The sequence below is a fragment of the Homarus americanus genome, unplaced genomic scaffold, assembly GCF_018991925.1.
Source record: "Homarus americanus isolate GMGI-L3 unplaced genomic scaffold, GMGI_Hamer_2.0 scaffold42354, whole genome shotgun sequence".
In the NCBI taxonomy this organism is placed as follows: domain Eukaryota; kingdom Metazoa; phylum Arthropoda; class Malacostraca; order Decapoda; family Nephropidae; genus Homarus; species Homarus americanus.
Window position 1 is genome coordinate 1 of NW_024746512.1, and position 26363 is coordinate 26363.

At 49.4% G+C, this 26363-nt stretch overlaps 1 protein-coding gene across 2 annotated transcripts; it reads right to left on the bottom strand.

The window, feature by feature from the left end:
• Window positions 1–1307: 1307 nt before the first annotated feature.
• On the bottom strand, window positions 1308–25671 carry LOC121879264 (peptidyl-prolyl cis-trans isomerase, chloroplastic-like; the record flags this gene model as incomplete). 2 transcript variants are annotated; one of them, XM_042385855.1, is given in 5 exon segments in its annotated part: window positions 1308–1533; window positions 2006–2207; window positions 21056–21276; window positions 24443–24642; window positions 25535–25671. In XM_042385855.1, coding segments are annotated over 4 exon segments (802 nt in total), but the record flags the coding sequence as incomplete, so codon positions are not given.
• Window positions 25672–26363: the final 692 nt, after the last annotated feature.

Below are 26363 nucleotides of genomic sequence, written 5' to 3' on the forward strand. Positions count from 1 at the left end.
ACAGTAAACTACCAACGTATGATTGGTCTAGTCATGATATGAGGAGGTTATGTTATATGGGAGGAGTTGCATGCCATGGGAGGAGTTATGCCATATGTGGGAGGAGTTATGTTATACGTGGGAGGAGTTATGTTATATGTGGGAGGAGTTATATTTGTATGTGGGAGGAGTTATGCCATGTGTGGGAGGTTATATATGTGGGAGAGTTATGTTATCGTGGGAAGAGTTATGTTATATGTGGGAGGAGTTATATGTTGTATGTGGGAGGTTATGCCATATGTGGGCGGTGCTCTGATTTTCACCATTTGAGAGATTCTTGAGCATTATTGTTAAGGCTGTGTCCTCTTACCTCCCCCGTGCTGTCTGTCTGTCTCTCTGTCTGTCTCTCTGTCTGTCTCTCTGTCTGTCTCTCTGTCTGTCTCCAGTAAATTAAAATCTAGTGAGTCGTTGAACTAAACTAAACTAAACTAAACTTAGCATGGTGACTTACTATCTTGGTGACTTACTATCTTGGTGACTTACTATCTTGGTGACTTACTATCTTGGTGACTTACTATCTTGGTGACTTACTATCTTGGTGACTTACTAGCATGGTGACTTACTATCTTGGTGACTTACTATCTTGGTGACTTACTATCTTGGTGACTTACTAGCATGGTGACTTACTAGCATGGTGACTTACTATCTTGGTGACTTACTATCTTGGTGACTTACTATCTTGGTGACTTACTATCTTGGTGACTTACTATCTTGGTGACTTACTATCTTGGTGACTTACTATCTTGGTGACTTACTAGCATGGTGACTTAGTATCTTGGTGACTTACCATCTTGGTGACTTACTAGCATGGTGACTTAGTATATTGTTTATCTGACCATAAGCTAATGCCATGACTGAATAACTTAAGCTTGTATTCTGTAAGTGTTGAGTGCTGTGGTGATCAACTAACTTGTATAAGCAGCTGGCTTGTTCAAACTTCTACATCGTTATCTTCCTTTCTTACTACCCCCACCAACGTCTCCCCATATCTCTCTTCTTCTCCCCAGCTTCTCCTTCCTCCGTCACCTACAGGGTCTCTCTCTCTCAACTGTGATCTGGGTGTATAACAGTACTGGTGGAGAGCGGGGAGGTTACAGGAGGTTCAGGTTACAGTGTGCTCGTCCTCTGCCGCATGCATGTGGATTGAGTCTGGGGTAGCTGGTGTGTGTGTCCTGCCTGACTGACGACCGAGGAACAACTCAACTGGACACATAGATTATACAATTTGGGTCGTAGTCGGGCTAGTTTACCTGTGGGTGCTACAATACCTGTGGTCTCAGCGCTGATGAGCTCGTCATCACCCAGGGCAGCACGCCCGCCCTCTCCGTCGTTGGATTGGAAATCTCCTCCCTGGAGCCACCAGCCAGGGAGACACCGGAACACCTGACTGCCGCGGTATCCGAACCCCCTGGACCCCGTACACAGCAGAGTGAAGTTCTCACATAGCTTGGGTGCCATGTCTGGCCTCAGCTCAATAACCACCCGTGCTGTTTGCTGCGGAGGTAAGGGAGTCATAACGTACATGAAAATGAAGGTTTAATTACTTCAAAATATATTGAACGTATGTTAAGTGTTTGTGAAGGTACAGCACACAGTTTCCTGCCACCAAAATAGTACTGTAATGTTGACCAAACTTTTAAGTTAGGGTAGTTTAGTCTTTATAAAGGTTTGGGTTAGGTTGATCCATCTTGGGTTGGGTGAGGTTTTCATCAGGTTACGTTAAGCAAGGATAGATTATTGTGTGTTAAATCTGGGATAAAACTCGACTTTTCCTTCAACGCTCTGCAGTTCTGAACCAATAATCAACATAATAATCACAACATTCAACATATATAACATAAGTAAGGGAGATAAGATAACGATTCGGGTAAAGTTTGACCAAATGAAGTTGTATTTTGTGTGTAGCTAAGATTTATTTAAGTGTGTGTGTGTGTGTGTGTGTGTGTGGATTGTATGTTACACTCACCTGTATGCCCTCGATGCTCAGGTCAAGGAAGACTCTAGGGAGAGGCTGTATGGTGGGGATGGGCGCCTCCAGGCTGAGGGCGGGCCGCAACATGGCCACCTTGTTAGCCCTGCCGTTGTGGGCCAGACGTCTGCTGCTGTAGTGGCCCGCCAGGCTCTGACTGCGACGGTCCACACAGCCTCGGGCCGGGCTACTGGGCGACCTGCTGCCCACACTATCCCGTCAACACTATACTCCCCACCATCCTACCACCATAACCCTTCACCATGGTAACACTATAAGCCTTCACCATGGTAACACTATAAGCCTTCACCATGGTAACACTATAACATTTCACCATGGTAACTCTATAAGCCCTCACCATGGTAACACCATAACCCTTCACCATGGTAACACTATAAACCTTCACCATGGTAACACTATAAGCCTTCACCATGGTAACACTATAAGCCTTCACCATGGTAACACTATAAGCCTTCACCATGGTAACACTATAAGCCTTCACCATGGTAACACTATAAGCCTTCACCATGGTAACACTATAAGCCTTCACCATGGTAACACTATAAGCCTTCACCATGGTAACACTATAAGCCTTCACCATGGTAACACTATAAGCCTTCACCATGGTAACACTGTAAGCCTTCACCATGGTAACACTATAAGCCTTCACCATGGTAACACTATAAGCCTTCACCATGGTAACACTATAAGCCTTCACCATGGTAACACTATAACCCTTTACCATGGTAACACTATAAGCCTTCACCATGGTAACACTATAAGCCTTCACCACGCTATTAACACTGGCTAGAGAATAAGATAATTAAACAATGTCCTTTACAAGCCTTGGGTTACCTGCACTCTCGCCCTACAATGTTTTGGTTCATTCATGTCTGAAATGTCTACTGTCCACGTCTGCTTGTTGCCAGCCTGTAAAAGTGTCCGTGTGGGTCGGCAACAGAATGTTTTGACACCAGCCAGGATATTGTTTTCAGCCAATAGGTGAAGTAAAGTAGTTTGGGGTGTACAAAACTCAATATCCTGGGTGATACTTCGGACACACCAAAGACTGGAAGGTTAGAGACAGACTAAGAAAGGTGGCAAACATTGTACTGCGTCTCAAAGTGTGTTGTTAGTCGTGATATTGGAATGTTTGTGGTAGATTAATGATTCATGCCCGTATATTATGGGTAAATTACCTTAATAACAAAGATTAGAGTGGATCTACAGGATGATGTCAAAACGCTCCGCTGTCAGCCCAGAGGAACACTTTTACAGGCCGGTAACAAGTAGAAATGGCAGCTAGACACCACTTCAAAATACAGTATAGAGTCAAACCTGAAAACCCCTTTGGGACGAGAGTACAGCCAACACCTACAGTATATCAGGGAACCTTCTAGATTTCAACTCAAAAGGTCTATTAGTGATTTTTCTACCTATTCTTATTGTAAAAATATTTATTTAAATTTAGGAGGAATAATTTAAATATTGATAAAATATTCACACTACTTTAAAAATGGCGGGAACAATACGAGACAAGAGTACTGTAGTGAAGTAATTGGGATGGAAGAGACCTCGGTGTTACTGTTACTTCATGTGTTACTGTTACTTCATGTGTTACTGTTGCTTCATGTGTTACTGTTACTTCAAGTGGTACTGTTACTTAAAGTGTTACTGTTACTTCAAGTGTTATTGTTACTTCATGTTACTGTTATTTTAAGTGTTACTGTTACTTCAAGTGTTACTGTTATTATCGTTTTACTGTTACTTCGTGTTACTGTTACTTCGTGTTACTGTTACTTCAGGCGTTACTGTTACTTCCTGAAAATAATTTTGTGTTGCCAATTAAAAATTATGAACTTTACTTAACGACACAACCATGACACAAAATATAGAAGAGTTTTAGGCTTTAACTGACAGCACTCTATGACACCTCAGGGCAAGACTTTCAAAGGATCGTACAAATAATGTTACTCGTGTCCCAAGATATAAAAATGTGCTTAATAGATTAACTGTTCTTCAACACATAACAGGGAGAGATCAAACACAAGTACCTGTTCCGTCTACTCACCCAAGCGACCCCCAGGTTGTCAAAGACTTATGATATATGAAACAGGACGGTGTGAACGGATGGAGGTTATGATATAGGAACAACAGTGTGTCCTCGTGACCACTGTCTACATTGAGATGAAGCAACCATCGATGACATAAATTTTTACGCATATATGTGAGGATGTTGAAACTTGCACAGTTACCACACCACCATCTATTAAAGTTGTTATTTTCTTCTGCGTTTTGGTGGTTCAGTTTGAATTATAATAACCTCACAATAAAAGGCGAAGTGTGTGTTATGGATGGCCGTACTGAAATCACCTACCCTGGTGTAACGACGATTCTGTACAACGTTTGGCAAGGAACAACTAACCCGAAGAGACTTGTACTCATGGATGAAGCATTTTGAGGAGACTGGACACCGAGATCGCCTCAACTTACCCTCTCGATTTTTCTTTGGGGTTAAAAGTCCAAAATGTACTCCGTAACCCCTCGAGATGAGTGGAGTGAATTGAGTACCGTTGTGATTTAGTCTGTGCTACGGACGGCCTGTTGAAGGTCTACCGTACCGTACCCTAGTGATATGTACCGTACCCTAGTGATATGTTCCGTACCCTAGTGATATGCACCGTACCCTAGTGATATGTACCGTACCCTAGTGATATGTACCGTACCCTAGTGATATGTACCGTACCCTAGTGATATGCACCGTACCCTAGTGATATGTACCGTACCCTAGTGATATGTACTGGCTCAGTGACAGTACTGTACTTAAAGAGTGATATGGTACCCAAATGATATGTACTGTACCAGTGATATAAAGTTTCCGTAATGTACACAAGTTATATGCACTGTAACTTTAGTGATATGTACTCAATTCTAGTGATATGTACTGCACATAGTGATATGTACTGCACCCTAGTGATATGTACCGTACCCCTAGTGATATGTAAACTGTATCCTAGTGATATGCAACTGCACCCTAGTGATATGTTCCGTACCTAGTGATATGTAACTGTACTTAGTGAGATATGTTCCGTATAGTGATATGCACTGTACCAGTGATATGTACCGCACTCTAGTGATATGTACCGCCCTAGATATATGCCTACCATGTGATATGTTCCGTACTTCAGATATGTACCGTACCCAGTGATATACTGCCTCAGTGATATGTTTCAATATGGTACGCAAAATTAGTGATAAGTGCCTGTACCCTAGTGATATGCACTGCACCCTAGTGATATGCAATCACCCTAGTGATATGTACCGTACCTAGTGATATGTACCGTACCCCTAGTGTGATATGTACCGTACCTAGTGATATGTACCGTCCCTAGTGATAAAAAATTAGCCTAGTGATATGTACCGTACCCTAGGAGATATGTACCCAATTACAGCCGTACCCAGTGATATGTTCTGTACTGTGATATGTTTCTGCACCTTAGTGATATGTACTGTACCTAGTGATATAAGCCGTACCCTAGTGATATGTACTGCACCAGTGATATGTTCTACCCTAGTGATATGCCCGTACCTAGTGATATGTACCGTACCCTAGTGATATGCACCGTACCCTAGTGATATGTACCGTACCCCAGTGATATGTACCGTACCCTAGTGATATGTACTGTAACAGGGGATATGCACTGACTTTGGTGATATGACAACTTTAAGTGATATGTACCGTACCCTAGTGATATAATGCATTTGTGAATATGTTCCCGTACTAGTGATATGTAACTACAACCTTTGGGATATAAACAATGGTGATAGTACCGTACCTTAGTGATATGTACCGTCCTAGTGATATTGCCCACTTCTAGTGAGCAGTGTACTGTACTTAGTGATATGTACCGTACAGTGATATGTACCGACCCTAGTGATAATGTCCTGCACCCTAGTGATATAATTGTACCCTATGATATGCTACTGCACCAGTGATATACACATTATACCAGGTGATATGTACTGCAACTTAGTGATATGAAACTGTACCAGGATGATATGTACCAGCATAATTGCATGATTAAAGTACTTAGTGATATGTACCGTACTAGTGATATGTACTGTACCCTAGTGATATGTACCGTGACCCTAGTGATATGTATTGTACTTTTAGTGATATAAGTAAAATGTACTTTAGTGATGTATGTACTGTACTTAGTGATATGTACTGTACCCTAGTGATATGCACTGTACCAGTGATATATAACCTGCACCTAGTGATATGTACTGCACCTTAGTGATATGTGTACTGCACCTAGATATAAAATGGTACTTTAGTGATATGTACCGTACTAGTGATGCCTGCACTAGTGATATGTTCCACCTTAAGCATGTAAGTACTAGTGATATGCACCGTACCCTAGTGGATACTGTACCGCACCAGTGATATGTGTACCAACCCTAGTGATATGTACTACCTTAGTGATATGTACTGTACCTAGGTGATATGTTCTGTACCCTAGTGATATGTTTCCAAATTTTGGGTGATATATGTTCTGCAATTTAGTGATATGACAACACTGTAATCCTAGTGATATGTAACTGTACCCTAGTGATATGTTCCGTACCTAGTGATATAATACGTACCTAGTGAATATATACCGTACCCTAGTGATATGTACCGTACCCTAGTGATATGTTTGCACTCAGTGATATGTACCGTACTTGATATGGACCTTAGTGATATGCCAGACACCAAATTAAACTTCAAGCATAATAACTGTGAATTTCTTCAGCTGGCATTATTCAACAAGGCTTCAGTGGTTTATTTAACGTGGACACCTTATATTTTGGATGTTGTTTTAGTTAAGTCAATCATTAGCGACATTCTTACATCTGTTATGAGAAATATTTATCGCCTGAACCTCTGAGAATCTGAACCCTTGTGAACATTGTTGTAAATTGGTTCATAAGAGACTCGATACTCTTGTCTCAAAGTACTACTGGACAACAGATGGAACGGAGAAAACTATATCTCCCATTTTCTGTACACGCCTCGACCATAAGGTAGAACAGGTTGTAAAATTATTTGTTAAAAATACCTGTGTCGGTGTCGTTGTTGTGGTCATGTGTTGAGGTGTGTCGACAACTAAGGTCTTTTTAAACACTGTCAACTAGATTCGTTTAATACAATATGACTATAAAAAATTTAGTATGTTGAAGTGTGTGTGTGTGTGTGTGTGTGTGTGTGTGTGTGTGTGTGTGAGAGAGATGATAGAGGCGTCGGTGTGCTGGGCTGTCCGAGGGAGCGTCACCAGCAGTTTATAATGATGCACACAAGACTACGTGTTCGCGTGAGGGATGCAGACAGGACTATCTCAGACTATCAGTAGCAGCAGCAGCAGTAGTACGCGTGAGGATAGAGGGCGGACAAGTGACTAGCGGCACCCGTGGGCAGTGCTCGTCCTCCAGGTAACACAGAGAGGACTAGTGACAGCAGCAGGATTCTACAACTACGCAAAAATTCTAATAGTTAGTTCGAGAGTAATTTAGGAGGATGAGCAGAAGATAAATGGAGAACATATTGTGGAAAGACAAGTGTGGCGGGGGAGGGGGTGAGGTGCCACCCCACTCACTCTCATACCCTGCTAATCACCTCACACGTGTTAATCACTTCATAGGTCTCAGGTTTTGATCAGCTCACGTTTACCTAACCATTGGATGTTGCTCATACTAACACTCACCAGCCAGCCAACCAATGTTGTCTTAAATGTTAAACTTGACAGACAATAGCCATCTTAACTGTGTCGGACGTCACCGTGAAGAAATCTGTCTAATAGCCATCTTAACTATGTTCGACGTCACTATTGAGAAACTCGTCCAATAGCAACCTTAACTATGATTCGACGTCAATATTGAGAAATCTGTCCATAGCTATTTGAAGTGTGTCGACAAACACAGCCAAGCCTGACGGCATTTGTTAAACTGAGCTAACAAGGGGTAGGTGTGAGGAGACCTGGGAGAGGTGAGGTCCCTAAGCTGAGTTAGGTGGTAGGGCAGGAGGGGGTGGTGACAGGAGGGGTAGTGGTAAGGAGGGGTAGGTGGTACAGGAGGGTAGTGTGGTACAGGAGGTAGTGGTGGTACAGGAGGGTAGTGTGGTACAGGAGGGGTAGTAAGGAGGGGAGGTGGGTACAGGAGGTAGTAGCAGGAGGGGTAGTGGTGGCACAGGAGGTGGTGGGTGGACAGGAGGGAGTGTAGCAGGAGGGGTAGTAGTACAGGAGGGGTAGTGGTGGGTACAGGAGGTGTGGGTAGGAGGTAGTGGTGGTACAGGACGGGTGGGTACAGGAGGTGTGGTGGTACAGGAGGGGTAGGTGGTGAGGTGGTGGCTGGAGGGGTAGTGGTGGCAACAGGAGGGTGGTGGCACAGGAGGGGTAGTGGTGGGTGCTGAGGAGGGGTAGTGGTGGCACAGGAGGGTAGTGGTGGCAGGACTGGTAGTGGTGGCAACAGGAGGAGTGGCGGAGGGTGGCAAGAGGGCAGTGGGGTAGTGTGGGGTAGTGGTGGTACAGGAGGGGTAGTGGGTAAGGGAAGGAGGGATGGTGGTGGGCAGAGGGGTGGGTGGTACAGGAGGGGTAGTGGCACAGGAGGGCAGGGAGGTAGTGGTGGTAGAGGAGGGGTACAGGAGGGGTGGCAGGAGGTACAGGAGGGTAGTGGTGGGTACAGGAGGGGTAGTGGTGGCACAGGAGGGGTAGTGGTGGTGGAAGGGTAGTGGTGGCACAGGAGGGGTGGTGGTGGTACAGGAGGGGTAGTGGTGGAACAGAGGGAGTGGTGGCAACAGGTGAGGTAGTGGTGGCACAGGAGGGGTAGGTGGTCAGGAGGGTAGTGGTGGCAACAGGAGGTAGCAGGGGCAGGAGGGTAGTGGCAACAGGAGGGGTAGTGGTACAGGAGGGTGTGGTACAGGAGGGGTAGTACAGAAGGGTAGTGGTGGAACAGGAGGTGTGGTGGTACAGGAGGGGCTGGGTGGTACAGAGGGGTTAGAAGTGGTGGTACAGGAGGGGTAGTGGTACAGAGGGAGGTAGTGGTGGTACAGAGGTGTGGGAGGGTGGCACAGGAGGGATGGTGTGGCACAGGAGGGGTAGTGGTACAGGAGGTGGTAGCAGGAGGGGTAGTAGGAGGTGTGGCAGAGGAGGGGTAAGGTGGTGGTACAGGAGGGGTATGTGGTGGTGGAGGGGTAGTGGTGGTACAGGAGGGGTAGTGGTGGCTGGTGAGGGTAGTGGTGGTACAGGAGGGGTGGCACAGGAGGGGCAGTGGTGGCAGGGAGGTGGTACAGGAGGGTAGTGGTGGTGGACAGGAGGGGTAGGTGGTGCAGGAGGGTGTGGTGGTACAGGAGGGGTGAGTGGTGGTAGGAGGGTAGTGGTGGTACAGGAGGGGTGGTGGTGGTACAGGAGGGGTAGTGGTGGTACAGGAGGTGCAGTGGTGGTACAGGAGGTAGTGGTGGTACAGGAGGTGGTTGTGTGGTACAGGAGGGTGGTGGTGGTGGGAGGTGGTGGTGGTACAGGAGGTGGTGGTGGTACAGGAGGTGGTGGTGGTACAGGAGGGTGGTGTGGTGGTGCAGGGGAGGTGGTGGTGGTACAGGAGGTGTGGTGGTGGTACAGGAGGTGGTGGTGGTACAGGAGGGTGAGTGTGGTGGGGGGAAGGGGTAGGGTGGTGGTGTGGGAGTGGTGGTGGTACAGGAGGTAGTGGTGGTACAGGAGGGGTGGTGGTGGTGCAGGAGGGTGGTGGTGGGCTGGGGAGGTAGTGGTGGTACAGGAAGGGTAGTGGTGGTACAGGAGGTGTATTGGTACAGGAGGGTAGTGGTGGTACAGGAGGGGTGGTGGTGCAGGAGGGGTAGTGGTGGTACAGGAGGGTAGTGAGTTGGGAGGGGTGTAGTGGTGGTACAGGAGGGGGTAGTGGTGGTTCAGAGGGTAGTGGTGGTACAGGAGGGTAGTGGTGGTACAGGAGGGTAGTGGTGGTTCAGGGAAGGGAGTGGTGGTGGGGAGGGTGTGGTGGGTACAGGAGGGTAGTGGTGGTACAAGGGGTAGTGGTGGTACAGGAGGGGTAGTGGTGGTACAGAGATGGTGGTGGTACAGGAGGGTGGGTTCAGGAGGGTGGTAATGGTACAGGAGGTAGTGGTGGTGGAGGGAGTGGTGGTACAAGAGGTAGTGGTGGTACAGGAGGTGTGGTGGTGGTACAGGAGGTGTGGTGGTACAGGAGGGTGGTGGTGGTACAGGAAGTGGTGGTGGTGGTACAGGAGGGTGAGTGGTGGTACAGGAGGGTGGTGGTGGTACAGGAGGGTAGTGGTGGTACAGGAGGTGGTGAGTGGTGGTACAGGAGGGGGTGGTGGGAGGGGTAGTGGTGGTACAGGAAGGGTGGTGGTGGTGCAGGAGGGTAGTGGTGGTACAGGAGGGGTGAGGTGGTGGTACAGGAGGGTAGTGGTGGTACAGGAGGGTAGTAGTTGGTCAGGAGGTAGTGGTGGTACAGGAGGGTGAGTGGTGGTGTTGGGAGGGTAGTGGTGGTTCAGGGAAGGTTGTGGTGGTACAGGAGGTGGTGGTGGTACAGGAAGTGGTGAGTGGTGGTACAGGAGGTAGTGGTGGTACAGGAGGGGTGGTGGTGGTGCCTGGGAGGGTAGTGGTGGTACAGGAGGGTAGTGGTGGTACAGGAGGGGTGGTGTGGTGGTGCAGGAGGTGAGTGGTGGGCTGGGGTGGTGGTGGTACAGGAGGGTGGTGTGGTGGTACAGGAGGGGTGGTGGGAGGTGGTGGTGGTGCAGGAGGTGGTGGTGTACAGGAGGGGTGGTGGTGGTACAGGAGGTAGTGGTGGGTACAGGAGGTGAGTGGTGGTACAGGAGGGTGGTGGTGGTACAGGAGCAGTGTGGTGGTGGAGGTGGTGGTGGTACAGGAGGTGGTGGTGGTTACAGGAGGGTAGTGGTGGTACAGGAGGTGGTGGTGGTACAGGAGGTAGTGGTGGTACAGGAGGTGGTGGTGGTGGTACAGGAGGGTGGTGGTGGTGTGGGAGGTAGTGGTGGTACAGAGGGGGTGAGTGGTGGTACAGGAGGGGGGTAGTGGTGGTACAGGAGGTGGTAGTGTGGTGGTACAGGAGGTAGTGGTGGTACAGGAGGTGGTTGGTACAGGAGGGGTGGTGGTGGTACAGGAGGGTAGTGGTGGTTACAGGAGGTGGTGGTGGTACAGGAAGGGGTTGTGGTGGTGACAGGAGGGTAGTGGTGGTGCAGGAGGGTGGTGGTGGTACAGGAGGTGATGGTGGTACAGGAGGTGGTGGTGGTACAGGAGGGTGGTGGTGGTACAGGAGGTGAGTGTGGGGGTGGTGTGGTGGCAGGGGAGGGGGTGGTGGTGGTGGTGGTGGTGGGGAGGTGGTGGTGGTACAGGAGGTGGTGGTTGCAGGTGGTGGTGGTGCAGGAGGTGGTGGTGGTGGGAGGTGGTGTGGTGGTGCAGGAGGTGGTGGTGGTACAGGAGGGGTTGTGGTGGTACAGGAGGTGGTGTGGGGCAGGGGAGGTGGTGTGGTACAGGAGGTGGGGGAGGTGAGTGGTGGTTCAGGAGGGTAGTGGTGGTGGGAGGGGTGGTGGCTGGGGAGGGTGGTGTGGTACAGGAGGGTGAGTGTGGTGGTACAGGGAGGGTGGTGGTGCAGGAGGTAGTGTGGTGGAAGGGGTTGTGGTGGTGCAGGAGGGTGGGTCAGGGAGGTGGTGGTGGTGGGAGGTGGTGGTGGTACAGGAGGTGGTGGTGGTCTGGGAGGGTGGTGGTGGTGGTACAGGAGGTGGTGGTGGTGCAGGAGGGTGGTGGTGGTACAGGAGGTGGTGGTGGGTGTGGTGCAGGAGGGTGGTGGTACAGGAGGGGTGGTGGTGGTGGGGAGGGTGGTGGTGGTGCAGGAGGGTGGTGGTACAGGAGGGGTGGTGGTGGTACAGGAGTGGTGGTGGTACAGGAGGGGTTGTGGTGGTGCAGGAGGGTAGTGGTGGTTCAGGAAGTGGTAGTGGTGGTACAGGAGGTGGTTGTGGTGGGAGGTGGTGGTGGTTAGAGTGGTAGTGGTGGTACAGGAGGTGGTGGTGGTTGGGAGGTGTGTGGTACAGGAGGGGTGGTGGTGGTACAGGAGGGTAGTGGTGGTACAGGAGGGTAGTGGTGGTACAGGGGAGTGGTGTGGTGTCAGAGTGGGTGGTCGAGGGTAGTGGTGGTACAGGAGGTAGTGGTGGTGGGAGGGGTGGTGGTGGTACAGGAGGTGAGTGGTGGTACAGGAGGGTAGTGGTGGTACAGGAGGGGTAGTGGTGGTACAGGAGGTAGTGGTGGTACAGGAGGGTAGTGGTGGTACAGGAGGTGGTGGTGGTTCAGGAAGGGGTTGTGGTGGTACAGGAGGGTGGTGGTGGTCTGGGAGGGGTAGTGGTGGTACAGGAGGTGTAGTGGTGGACAGGAGGGTAGTGGTGGGCTGGGAGGGAGTGTGGTGGGGTACAGGAGGTGGTGGGTACAGGAGGTGATGGTGGTACAGGAGGGGTAGTGGTGGTACAGGAGGTAGTGGTGGTTCAGGAGGTGGTAGTGGTGGTACAGGAGGTAGTGGTGGTACAGGAGGGGTGGTGGTGGTACAGGAGAGTAGTGGTGGTACAGGAAGTGGTAGTGGTGGTACAGGAGGGTGGTGGTGGTACAGGAGGGTGAAGTGGTGGTACAGGAGGTAGTGGTGGTCAGGAGTAGTGGTGGTACAGGAGGTGGTAGTGGTGGGAGGGTGAGTGGTGGTACAGGAAGTGGTGAGTGTGGTGGTACAGGAGGGGTAGTGGGTGGTACAGGAGGGGTAGTGGTGGTACAGGAGGTGAGTGGTGGTACAGGAGGGGTATGGTAGTACAGGAGGGTAGTGGTGGTACAGGAGGGGTAGTGGTGGTACAGGAGGGTGAGTGGTGGACAGGAGGAGTGTGGTGGGAGGAGTGGTGGTGGGAGGGAGTGAGTGGTGGTACAGGAGGGAGTAGTTGGGAGTGGTGGTGGTACAGGAGGGTAGTGGTGGGTACAGGAGGGAGTGGTGGTGTGCAGGAGGTGGTGGTGGTACAGGAGGAGTAGTGGTGGTACAGGAGGGTGGTGGTGGGGGTGGTGGTGCTGGGGAGGGTAGTGGTGGTACAGGAGGGTGGTGAGGTGGGTACAGGAGGTGTAGTGGTGGTGGGAGGGTAGGTGGTGGTACAGGAGGGGTAGTGGTGGTACAGGAGGGTGAGGGTGGTGGTACAGGAGGTGGTGGGTGGTACAGGAGGTGGTGAGCAGGAGGTGGTGGTGGTACAGGAGGTGTGGTGTGGTGGTGGGAGGGGGTGTGGTGGTACAGGAGGGTGGTGGTGGTACAGGAGGTGGTGGGAGGGTGGTGGTGGTACAGGAGGGGTGGTGTGCTGGGAGGGTGAGTGGTGGTACAGGAGGGTGGTGTGGTGGTACAGGAGGGTAGTGGTGGTACAGGAGGTGGTGGTGGTGGGAGGGTGGTGGTACAGGAGGGTGAGTGGTGGTACAGGAGGGTGGTGGTGTGGTACAGGAGGGTAGTGGTGGTCGGGAGGGTGGTGGTGGTACAGGAGGTGGTGGTGGTACAGGAGGGTAGTGGTGGTACAGGAGGTGGTGGTGGTGTACAGGAGGGGTGGTGGTGGTACAGGAGGTGGTGGTGGTACAGGAGGTGGTGGTACAGGAGGTGGTGGTGGTACAGGAGGGTGTGGTGGGAGGTGAGTGGTGGTACAGGAGGGTAGTGGTGGTACAGGAGGTGTGGTGGTGGTGGGAGGGTGAGGTGGTGGTACAGGAGTGGTGCAGAGGGGGTGGTGGTGGTACAGGAGGGGTGGAGTGGTGGTACAGGAGGGTGGTGGTGGTGGGAGGGTGGTGGTGGTACAGGAGGGTAGTGGTGGTACAGGAGGGGTGGTGTGGTGGGAGGGTGGTGGTGGTACAGGAGGTGGTGGTGGTACAGGAGGGTGGTGGTGGTACAGGAGGTGTGGTGGTGGTACAGGAGGTGGTGGTGGTGGGAGGGTGGTGGTGTGGTACAGGAGGTAGTGTGGGACATGGGAGGGTGGTGGTGGTACAGGAGGGTGAGTGGTGGTACAGGAGGGGGTGGTGGTACAGGAGGGTGAGTGGTGGTACAGGAGGGTGTGGGTGTGGGTACAGGAGGGTGGTGGTGGTACAGGAGGTGTGTGGTGGTACAGGAGGGTGGTGGTGGTACAGGAGGGGTGGTGGTGGCGGGAGGTGGTGGTGGCGGGAGGGGTGGTGGTACAGGAGGGTAGTGGTGGTACAGGAGGGTGGTGGTGGTGGGGGGTGTGGTGGTGGTGGGAGGTGGTGGTGGTACAGGAGGAGTGGTGGTACAGGAGGGGAGTAGTGGTGGTGGGAGGGTAGTGGTGGTACAGGAGGGGTGGTGGTGGTACAGGAGGTGGTGGTGGTACAGGAGGGTGGTGTGGTACAGGAGGGGTGAGTGGTGGTACAGGAGGGGTAGTGGTGGTACAAGAGGGGTGGTGTGGTACAGGAGGGAGTGGTGGTCAAGTGGTGGTACAGGAGGGTAGTGGTGGTTCAGGGTGAGTGGTGGTACAGGAGGTGAGTGGTGGGCCAGGAGGGAGTGTGGTGGTACATGAAGGGGTTGTGGTGGTACAGGAGGTGAGGTGTGGTGGTGGGAGTGAGTGGGTGGTACATGAAGGGTTGTGTGGTGGTACAGGAGGGTAGTGGTGGTGGGAGGGTGAGTGGTGGTGGTACAGGCGGGGTAGTGGTGGTACAAGAGGGTGGTGGTGGTACAGGAGGGGCACCACATGCCGTCCCTCAGTGCTCGGCACTTGGTCGCCTCCTCAACATTCGCCTTCACCTTCGCGGGCGACGCCTCCGACGACCCTCTGTGGTCAATACACCCTCAGTATACCCCGCTACACTTCCCATGTGTCTAACTCTCAAGGGCGTGTCTCCATACTACATGTTTTTATATGCCAATTCTCATTTATCATTGGTGGTGAAGAAATTAATACGATAAAGAAGCTGCCGTTAAGCCTTTCAACCATGGCGGAGTCCTGAAGCACGTCAGTCACAACACACCACACTCAGTCCTCTTCTTACTCCATATAAATAACCTCTCTGTTCACCACCGCACCGAACACGCACACACACACACACACACACACACACACACACACACACACACACACCTCTGCTCAAAACACTAACCCCAAAAAATTCTTGCTTTGAACTTGATGTTCTCAGTCAAGTCTCCGTAAAGTCAAAGAAATATAACAACTATGGATCTTCAGAGGCTAACTAGGTTTATTTATATCTGCTTGACTGATCATTACACCATAAACAACCTCAAACTACTACTCTCACGTTCAGGCCCCCCTCATCTCACCCTCATCCCTCACTCCTCATCCTCCCCCCTCTCCCTCCACCTCCCTCACCCTCCCACACCCTCATCCCTCCACCCTCATCCCTCACACCCCTCACACCCCTCATCCCTCCACCCTCATCCCTCACCCCTCATCCTCCCTCCTCATCCTCACCCCCTCACCCCTCACACCCCTCATCCCTCACACCCCTCATCCCTCCACACTCTCATCCCTCCACCTCCTCCCTCATCCCTTCCCTCCACACTCCACCCACCCTCATCCCTCACACCTCCATCCTCACCCCTCATCCCTCCTCCTCATCTCCACCTCATCTCCACCTCATCCCTCCCTCCCCCTCCTCCCTCACCCCTCATCCCTCCACACCCTCATCCCTCCACTCCTCATCCTCCACCCCTCACCCCCTCACTCCTCATCCTCCACCCCTCATCCTCACACCCTCATCCCTCCACACCCCTCATCCTCACACCCTCATCCCCTCACTCCTCATCCCTCACCCCTCATCCTCCACCCCTCATCCCTCCCCACCCCTCATCCCTACCTCCCCTCATCCCTCCACCCCCTCATCCCTCCACCCCTCATCCTCCACCCCCTCATCCCTCCCACCCCTCCCCTCACACCCCTCATCCCTCACCTCATCCCTCACACTCCTCATCCTCCCCTCACCCCTCCCTCATCCCTCCCCACCCTCATCCCTCACACCCTCATCCCTCACCTCCTCATCCCTCACCCCTCCATCCCTCCCACCCCTCATCCTCCACCCTCATCCCCTCACCTCCCTCCTCACACCTCCCTCCCCCTCACCCTCCACACCCCTCATCCCTCACCTCCTCATCCCCTCTCCCTCACCCTCCTCCTCTCCCTCCTCCTCATCCCTCACACCCCCTCATCCCTCCCCACCCCTCATCCTCCCCTCATCCCTCCCACCCCTCATCCCTCACACCCCTCATCCTCCCCACCCCTATCCCTCACCTCCTCATCCCTCACCCCCCTCATCCCCTCCACCCTCATCCCTCCCCACACCCCTCATCCCTCCCACCCCTCATCCCCTCACCTCTCATCCCTCCCCTCCCTCATCCTCCCTCTCATCCCTCACCCCTCATCCCTCCACCCCCTCCATCCCTCCCCCCTCATCCCTCACCCCTCATCCCTCACACCCCTCATCCCTCACACTCCTCATCCCTCACACCCTCATCCACACCTTCATCCTCACACCCCTCATCCCTCACACTCCTCATCCCTCACACTCTCATCCCTCACACCTCATCCTCACACTCATCCTCACACCCTCACCTCACACCTCATCCTCACACCTCATCCCTCACACTCCTCATCCCTCACACCCTCACCCCTCACACCCCCTCATCCCTCACACTCCTCATCCCTCACACCCCATCCCTCACACCTCATCCCTCACACTCCTCATCCCTCACACCTCATCCCCCACACTCATCCCTCACACCCTCACCCCATCCTCACACCCCTCATCCCTCACACCCTCATCCTCACACTCCTCATCCTCACACCCTCATCCTCACACCTCATCCCTCACACCTCATCCCTCACACCCCCATCCCCACACCTCATCCTCACACCCCTCATCCCTCACACCCCCATCCTCACACCTCATCCCCTCACCCCCATCCCTCACACCCCTCATCCTCCCACACTCCTCACCCCACACCCTCATCCCTCACACTCCCCTCATCCCTCACACCCTCATCCCTCACACTCCTCATCCCTCACACCCCACCTCACACTCCCCATCCCCACACCCTCATCCCTCACACTCTCATCCCTCACACTCCCCATCCTCACACCCCCATCCTCACATCTCATCCTCACACCCTCATCCCTCACACCCCTCATCCTCACACTCCTCATCCTCACACCCTCATCCTCACACTCCTCATCCTCACACTCATCCTCACACCCTCATCCTCACACTCCTCATCCCCACACCCTCATCCCTCACACTCACCCTCACACTCCCCATCCCCACACCCCCATCCCCTACACCCCCATCCCCACACCTTCCCCATCCCTCACACCCCTCATCCCTCACACCTCATCCTCACACCCCTCATCCCCACACTCCCTCAACCCCTCACACCTCATCCCTCACACCCCCTCATCCCTCACACCCCTCATCCTCACACCCCCTCATCCTCACACCTCTCATCCTCACACCTCTCATCTCACACCCTCATCCTCACACCCTCATCCTCACACCCCCATCCCTCACACCCCCATCCCCTCATCCCCACACCTCATCCCTCACACCCTCATCCCTCACACCCCTCATCCCCACCCTCATCCCTCATCCTCACACCTCATCCCCACACCTCATCCCCACACCCTCATCCCACTCACCCTCATCCACACTCATCCTCACACCTCATCCCACACTCTCATCCTCACACCTCATCCTCACACCTCATCCTCACACCTCATCCTCACACCTCATCCTCACACCCTCATCCTCACACTCTCATCCTCACACCCCTCATCCTCACACCTCATCCCTCAACCTCTCATCCCCCTCACCCCTCATCCCCACACACCCCTCATCCTCACACCCTCATCCCTCACACCTCATTCCTCACACCCTCATCCCTCACACCTCATCCCCACCTCATCCTCACACTCTCATCCTCACACCCTCATCCTCACACCTCATCCTCACACCCCTCATCCTCACACCTCATCCTCACACCCCTCATCCCTCACCCCCTCATCCCCACACTCCTCATCCCTCACACTCTTATCCTCACACTCCCCTCATCCTCACATCTCATCCTCACACCCTCATCCCTCACACCCCTCATCCTCACACCTCACCTGTATGTGTCTCACTGCTCTCTCTCACGTCCATCAACAACTTATAACCTTTCCTCAATAGGTCATACACTCACCTCTTACGTGACCCAACTGACTCATATATTCTCGTTTTCTTATCCAAGGTTTACTGTACCTTCTCCATCAACCTGACCTTCCTGGTCCATCACACCTCCACCTTCCTGGTCCATCAACACCTGACCTCCTGGTCCATCAACACCTGACCTTCCCTGGTCCATCAACACCTGACCTCCCTGGTCCATCAACACTGACCTCCCTGGTCACCCATCCCCCCTTCCTGGTCCATCAACACCTGACCTTCCCTGGTCCATCAACACCTGACCTTCCCTGGTCCATCAACACCTGACCTTCCCTGGTCCATCAACACTGAGTTAATAATAAATATTTATGTTAACAACAGTACAAGTTATATGGGGTTACTAGTATGTTAGTACTACTTTTATCTGGAGTGTTTTAAAAACTTTTTACCAATAAAACAAAGTTAAGATATTTTTGGTCTGGAAGTGTTCAGAACCGCCATGGACTGGACGTGTTGTGGGGACTTTCCACTGACCAAGCTGTGGTGTTTCTGCTCTACCAGTGTATTACTAATAATATTAAGATATACTGTACTGTACTTTCTTAACTTTGTAATAATATCTAACTTGTAGTGAATACATCCTTAGTAGGTCCTAAGTCACGCTATAGTGAACAGTTGGAGAATTCTTATAAAAATTTGTGGTAAAAAACATCATAGTCACTATCTGCAACCTTGTACAATATCGTGTATACTGTTGTGTCGGCCCAGCAGGTGTGGAGGAAGTCCTGCTCACCATGTACACTATATTAGCTTTATATAAAGACCTGGAGATTATTAGTGAATATTTTACCTTATAAACATTTAACTGAGTCATAATTCCTGAAAAAGAAAAAGAATAGTTAATGATTTAGTGTCCAGATGTATGAGTAGACAGAGGTAAAGATACATGGCTGTTGAGGTGTGTTAAGTGCAAGACCAAGTTAAAGCTTTACTATCCAGTCATGAACATTTATAAATACGGTACTAAGTTAATTAATAAAAAATACAGTATATATTTATTTGTATGTTGAGTTTACGTGTGTGTGTGTGTGTGTGTGTGTGTGTGTGTGTGTGTGTGTGTGTGTGTGTGTTGAGACAGCTGCCACAGTGATGAAGTAAACATTAACTCCTTCACTTGAGATAAACAATGACCTTTAACCTTACTTTCTTACGTTACTACTACTGCTATTTTTTTAATAGCCTCCAGCCTCCCCCAATATTACTACTACTACTACTACTATTACCAACATTATACTACCACCACTACCAACAACCCTTACTACCAGTACAACCACTAATAACACTACTACCACCAACCCATATTATAACGATTATCACTACGACTACCACCACTACCAACACACCTTATTATCACTGTTATCACCACTACCACCACCCTTACTACCACTATTAACACCAATACTACCAACACTACCAAAATTTTAGACCCCCCCCCCAGGTGATGAGTGTCGGTGCATAGATGACAAGTTTGACTGTGATCTCTGGTTCTCATCCCCTTGACAACCAGCCCCTCCATATGCAGTCCCCTTCACTAGTGCGTTTACAGGGGCTCGTCATATAAACATTCCACAAATCATTACATTGAGAAATTTGTTTGAATATTGTTTTACTTTGATTCCTCATGTTTACTATTGCGAGTTTCCTTCTGTCGAGTGAGCATTAACGGCACTAAATCCGATTGGAGTAACGTCACGAGTGGAGTACCCGAAGGCTCAGTACTTGGACCATTACTATTTATTATATGCATAGACGACATAGATATCGGCGTAGACAGCAACATAAGTATGTTTACTGATGACACTAAAATAGGGCGTGTAATTAAATCTGACGACGACTTCGCAAAACTACAGGATGATCTAAACCAATTTTTCGAATGGTCTGAAAAATGGCAGATGAAATTCAATGTGGACAAATGTAAAGTACTTAATCTAGGAGATGTAAACAGGGAAACCAGATACCAGATGAACAACGATGTTATAGAGAAATCCGACTGTGAGAAAGATGTAGGATTAATGATAAGTAGGAATCTTAAGCCAAGTAAACAATGTGTATTTGCTCGAAACAAGGCTAATAAAGTACTTGGGTTCCTACAAAGGAGTGTTAGTTACAAGACTAGCGAGGTCATCCTAAAACTATATCTTGCGCTTGTGAGACCTCACTTGGATTACGCAGTTCAGTTCTGGTCACTGTATTACAGAATGGAAATAGAATCCTGGAAAGAATTCAGAGGAGAATGACAAGAGTAATCCCGCATTAGGAACCTTGAGCAGAGACAGGTTAAAGCATCTTAATTTGCACTCGAGAGACGTAGAGCGAGGGGCAACCAATAGAGGTGTATAGAAGGGCTAAACAAAGGGACATTACAAAGGTACCTAAACTACCCATCCAGGAGCGAACTCGTAACAATGGTTTTAAATTTGCCGAATTTAGATTTAGGCGCGAAATAGGTAAACATTGGTTTGGAAATAGAGTAGGAACAAGTTACCAAATTTCATCATTAACTCGTATACGCTGGATAGATTCAAACATAGGTGCAATAGGCCCGCTGCAGTTTCCCCATTCTTATGGTCTTATGATAAGCAAACACAAGGCTGCCACACTGCACAAAGTCTGACGAGTCACTATAAACACACCAGTGAAGGGAACTGTACCTCATGTAACTCACCTTCCATTGAAAGTTGACAGAGAATATGATTATCCTCGACTGACTCCCAACAACTACCACGTGTGTATAAGAGAAACTAACTCGTGATGAACGTACCCACTAGCGGCGGACCTGATGTCGATGGCGTCAGGGTCATCCTGAGAGCGGTTGAGCTTGCCCAGTGTGAGGAAGGAGTCTGCCAGCACCGCCTTGGCAGTAGCCAGGTCCTGAGAGAGACGACTCACCAGAGAGCCCGCCCGCTGAGCCATCTCGTGTAGCCCCACCAGCGAGGTCTCGTTCTCTGAGTCATTCTCAATACGGTCCAGACGGCCTCGAGTCTGCGGGCGAGGGACAACGTTAACTGATGTCTGTGTAGGGTTGTTGTGTAGGGTTATGTCTGTACAGGGTTGTTGTGTAGGGTTATGTCTGTACAGGGTTGTTGTGTAGGGTTATGTCTGTACAGGGTTGTTGTGTAGGGTTATGTCTGTGTAGGGTTGTTGTGTAGGGTTATGTCTGTGTAGGGTTGTTGTGTAGGGTTATGTCTGTACAGGGTTGTTGTGTAGGGTTATGTCTGTGTAGGGTTGTTGTGTAGGGTTATGTCTGTGTAGGGGTTGTTGTGTAGGGTTATGTCTGTGTAGGGTTGTTGTGTAGGGTTATGTCTGTGAAGAGTGTTGTGTAGGGTTATGTCTGTACAGGTTGTTGTGTAGGGTTATGTCTGTGCAGGGTTGTTGTGTAGGGGTTATGTCTGTGTAGGGTTGTTGTGTGTAGGGTTATGTCTGTGTAGGGTTGTTGTGTAGGGTTATGTCTGTGTAGGGGTTGTTGTGTAGGTTATGTCTGTACAGGGTTGTTGTGTAGGGTTATGTCTGTACAGGGTTGTTGTGTAGGGGTTATGTCTGTGTAGGGTTGTTGTGTAGGGTTATGTCTGTACAGGGTTTGTGTAGGGTTATGTCTGTGTAGGGTTATGTCTGTGTAGGGTTGTTGTGTAGGGTTATGTCTGTGTAGGGTTGTTGTGTAGGGTTATGTCTGTACAGGGTTGTTGTGTAGGGTTATGTCTGTGTAGGGTTGTTGTGTAGGGTTATGTCTGTGTAGGGTTGTTGTGTAGGTTATGTCTGTGTAGGGTTGTTGTGTAGGGTTATGTCTGTGTGTAGGGTTGTTGTGTAGGGTTATGTCTGTGTAGGGTTGTTGTGTAGGGTTATGTCTGTACAGGGTTGTTGTGTAGGGGTTATGTCTGTGTAGGGTTGTTGTGTAGGGTTATGTCTGTGTAGGGGTTGTTGTGTAGGGTTATGTCTGTGTAGGGGTTGTTGTGTAGGGTTATGTCTGTACAGGTTGTTGTGTGTAGGGTTATGTCTGTGTAGGGTTGTTGTGTAGGGTTATGTCTGTGTAGGGTTGTTGTGTAGGGTTATGTCTGTAGGGTTGTTGTGTAGGGTTATGTCTGTGTAGGTTGTTGTGTAGGGTTATGTCTGTGTAGGGGTTGTTGTGTAGGTTATGTCTGTGTGTAGGGGTTGTGTAGGGTTATGTCTGTACAGGGTTGTTGTGTAGGGTTATGTCTGTGTAGGGTTGTTGTGTAGGGTTATGTCTGTGTAGGGTTGTTGTGTAGGGTTATGTCTGTGTAGGGTTGTTGTGTAGGGTTATGTCTGTGTGTAGGTTGTTGTGTAGGGTTATGTCTGTGTAGGGTTGTTGTGTAGGGTTATGTCTGTGTGTAGGGTTGTTGTGTAGGGTTATGTCTGTGTAGGGTTGTTGTGTAGGGTTATGTCTGTGTAGGGTTGTTGTGTAGGGTTATGTCTGTGTAGGGTTGTTGTGTGTAGGGTTATGTCTGTGTAGGGTTGTTGTGTAGGGTTATGTCTGTGCAGGGTTGTTGTGTAGGGTTATGTCTGTACAGGGTTGTTGTGTAGGGTTATGTCTGTGTAGGGTTGTTGTGTAGGGTTATGTCTGTGTGTAGGGTTGTTGTGTAGTTATGTCTGTGTAGGGTTGTTGTGTAGGGTTATGTCTGTGTAGGGTTGTTGTGTAGGGTTATGCTCTGTAGGTTGTTGTGTGGGTTATGTCTGTACAGGGTTTTGTGTAGGGTAAGGTCTGTAGGGTTGTTGTGTAGGGTTATGTCTCTGTAGGGTTGTTGTGTAGGGTTATGTCTGTGTAGGGTTGTTGTGTAGGGTTATGTCTGTGTAGGGTTGTTGTGTAGGGTTATGTCTGTGTGTAGGGTTGTTGTGTAGGGTTATGTCTGTAGGGGTTGTTGTGTAGGGTTATGTCTGTGTAGGGTTGTTGTGTAGGGTTATGTCTGTAGGGGTTGTTGTGTAGGGTTATGTCTGAGCAGGGTTGTTGTGTAGGGTTATGTCTTGTGTAGGGTTGTTGTGTAGGGTTATGTCTGTACAGGGTTGTTGTGTAGGGTTATGTCTGTGTAGGGTTGTTGTGTAGGGTTATGTCTGTGTAGGGGTTGTTGTGTGGGGTTATGTCTGTACAGGTTGTTGTGTAGGGTTATGTCTGTGTAGGGGTTGTTGTGTAGGGTTATGTCTGTGTAGGTTGTTGTGTAGGGTTATGTCTGTACAGGGTTGTTGTGTAGGGTTATGTCTGTGTAGGGTTGTTGTGTAGGTTATGTCTGTACAGGGTTGTTGTGTAGGGTTATGTCTGTGTAGGGTTGTTGTGTAGGGTTATGTCTGTAGGGTTGTTGTGTAGGGTTATGTCTGTACAGGTTGTTGTGTAGGGTTATGTCTGTGTAGGGTTGTTGTGTAGGGTTATGTCTGTGTAGGGTTGTTGTGTAGGGTTATGTCTGTAAGGGTTGTTGTGTAGGGTTATGTCTGTGTAGGGTTGTTGTGTAGTTATGTCTGTGTAGGGTTGTTGTGTAGGGTTATGTCTGTAGGGTTGTTGTGTGTAGGGTTATGTCTGTGTAGGGTTGTTGTGTAGGGTTATGTCTGTACAGGGTTGTTGTGTAGGGTTATGTCTGTGTAGGGTTGGTGTAGGGTTATGTCTGTGTAGGGGTTGTTGTGTGGGTTATGTCTGTGTAGGGTTGTTGTGTAGGGTTATGTCTGTGTAGGGTTGTTGTGTAGGGTTATGTCTGTACAGGGTTGTTGTGTAGGGTTATGTCTGTGTAGGGTTGTTGTGTAGGGTTATGTCTGTAGGGTTGTTGTGTGAGGTTATGTCTGTACAGGGTTGTTGTGTAGGGTTATGTCTGTGTGGGAGGGGTTGTTGTGTAGGGTTATGTCTGTGTAGGGGTTGTTGTGTAGGGTTAGTCTGTACAGGGTTGTTGTGTAGGGTTATGTCTGTGTAGGGTTGTTGTGTAGGGTTATGTCTGTGTAGGGGTTGTTGTGTAGGGTTATGTCTGTACAGGGTTGTTGTGTAGGTTATGTCTGTACAGGGTTGTTGTAGGGTTATGTCTGTAGGGTTGTTGTAGGGTTATGTCTGTACAGGGTTGTTGTGTAGGGTTATGTCTGTGTAGGTTGTTGTGTAGGGTTATGAGTGTTGTGTGTAGGTCACTCGCTCAACATCTTCATCAAGACTTCTCCTCACACTCACCTCGTCCTTCTTGTCGTTGTCCAGAGTCTTAAGTTCAGACTTGAGCTGCTTCTCGTAGGCGCGAGCTGCGTCCAGCTGCCGCAGGAGATACTTACGTTGATCGTGCCGCACTCTTGTCTCCTGCAGCAGGTCAGGGCTTCCCCCACAGTGCATCGCACCTCGGCCCGTAGCACCGCCACGGCCTGATCATGGTCACGAACCTGTGGGGAAGGAGGAGTTGGGTACGTGCTGATGGACACACACACACACACACACACACACACACACACACACACACAAAGAGAGCTGAGTCAGCGCCAGATAGAGACTCATTTAAGGTAAACTCAAAAGTTCAGCCTCATATTCATTAAGTATCGTCACACAATATATGTGTGATCTAAATTTTGCAGAAGTGGTTGTTCTCTACTCTAGGTAGATGTGACGTCACCGAAGGTAAAGACGAATGTCATCCACAATTTGTTGTGGAAATACATCATGTTTTATTGTTTCAAACTCCATATCTAAAAGATTATTATAATATTGTAGATACCTAAACTTCCTCACGTTAACACCAATTATATTAACACCATCATGCTTACACCATCATGTTAACACCATCGTTGCACCATCACTTTAACACCATCATGTTAACACCATCATGTTACACCATCATGTTAACACCATCGCTACACCATCATGTTAAAACCATTATGTTAACACCATCACGTTAACACCATCATGTTAAAACCATTATGTTGACACCATCACGTTAACACCATCATGTTAACAGCATCATGTTAATACTATCATGTTAATACTATCATGTTAAAACCATCATGTTAACACCAACATGTTAGCACCATCATATTAATACCATCATGTTCGCTCTTTGATGTTAACTCCATCATGTTATCACCATCGTGTTAACACCATCGCGTTACACCACTTAACACCATCATGTTAACACCATCATGTTAACACTATCATGTTAACACTATCACCTTAACACCATCATGTTAATACCATCATATTACATTATCATGTTAACACCATCATGTTACACCACGTTATCACCCAAGAGTGAGGAAGTATGTGTGTGTGTGTGTGTCTCACCTTATGCCCCTGGGACTCCCTATGAGCCAACACGGTACAGTCCCTACACAGCGGCAGGCGGCAAGTGTCACACCAGAAGTTAATGCGGGCGGTGTGGGCGGTGCAGGTGTCACGGGCGGGGGCGACGGTGGTCAGGTCGTGCAGGTTGAGGGACGACATGTTGAGCAGGATAGTGCATAGCTGCGTGTTGTCCGGCAGGTCGTCGCACGACTTGGTCTCCGTCACCCGCGAGCAGGAAGGGCATTTTACCTGTGTAGGGCGGGACGATACTACACTTAGTGTAGTAAAATAATAAGAATAATGATAATAAAATAATAATAATAATGATAAAATAATAATAAAATAATAATAATATAATAATAATAACAATAATAATAGTATTGACAAATTAATAATAATAATAATAATATTAATAAAATAATAATAATAATAGCAGGTATGAAAGTATTAATACAGAAGTAAGGATATAGTACTGAAGAAATAAAACCAGTGTATTCGTGTAGACAATACATAAATATATATCCAGGGACATCAATTAACCAAGAATATATTACCAGGAGGTAGAAATACACCAATGTATACATCAAGTAGTGTATTTTACCAGGAGACAATCTTAACCCCTTCAGCACCATGACGTAATCTCTTGAGTACGATGATTTAACCCCGTGAGTACAGCGATTTAAACCCCTGAGTACGACGATGTAACCTTATCTTGATTACGATATCTTGAATCTTTGAAAACGATAACCATTTCCTTTTGAGTATGATGAAACTGTTTTAAAAGAGTTGTAATCATACTCAAAGGGTTAAGTCATCATAATTAAGGGGT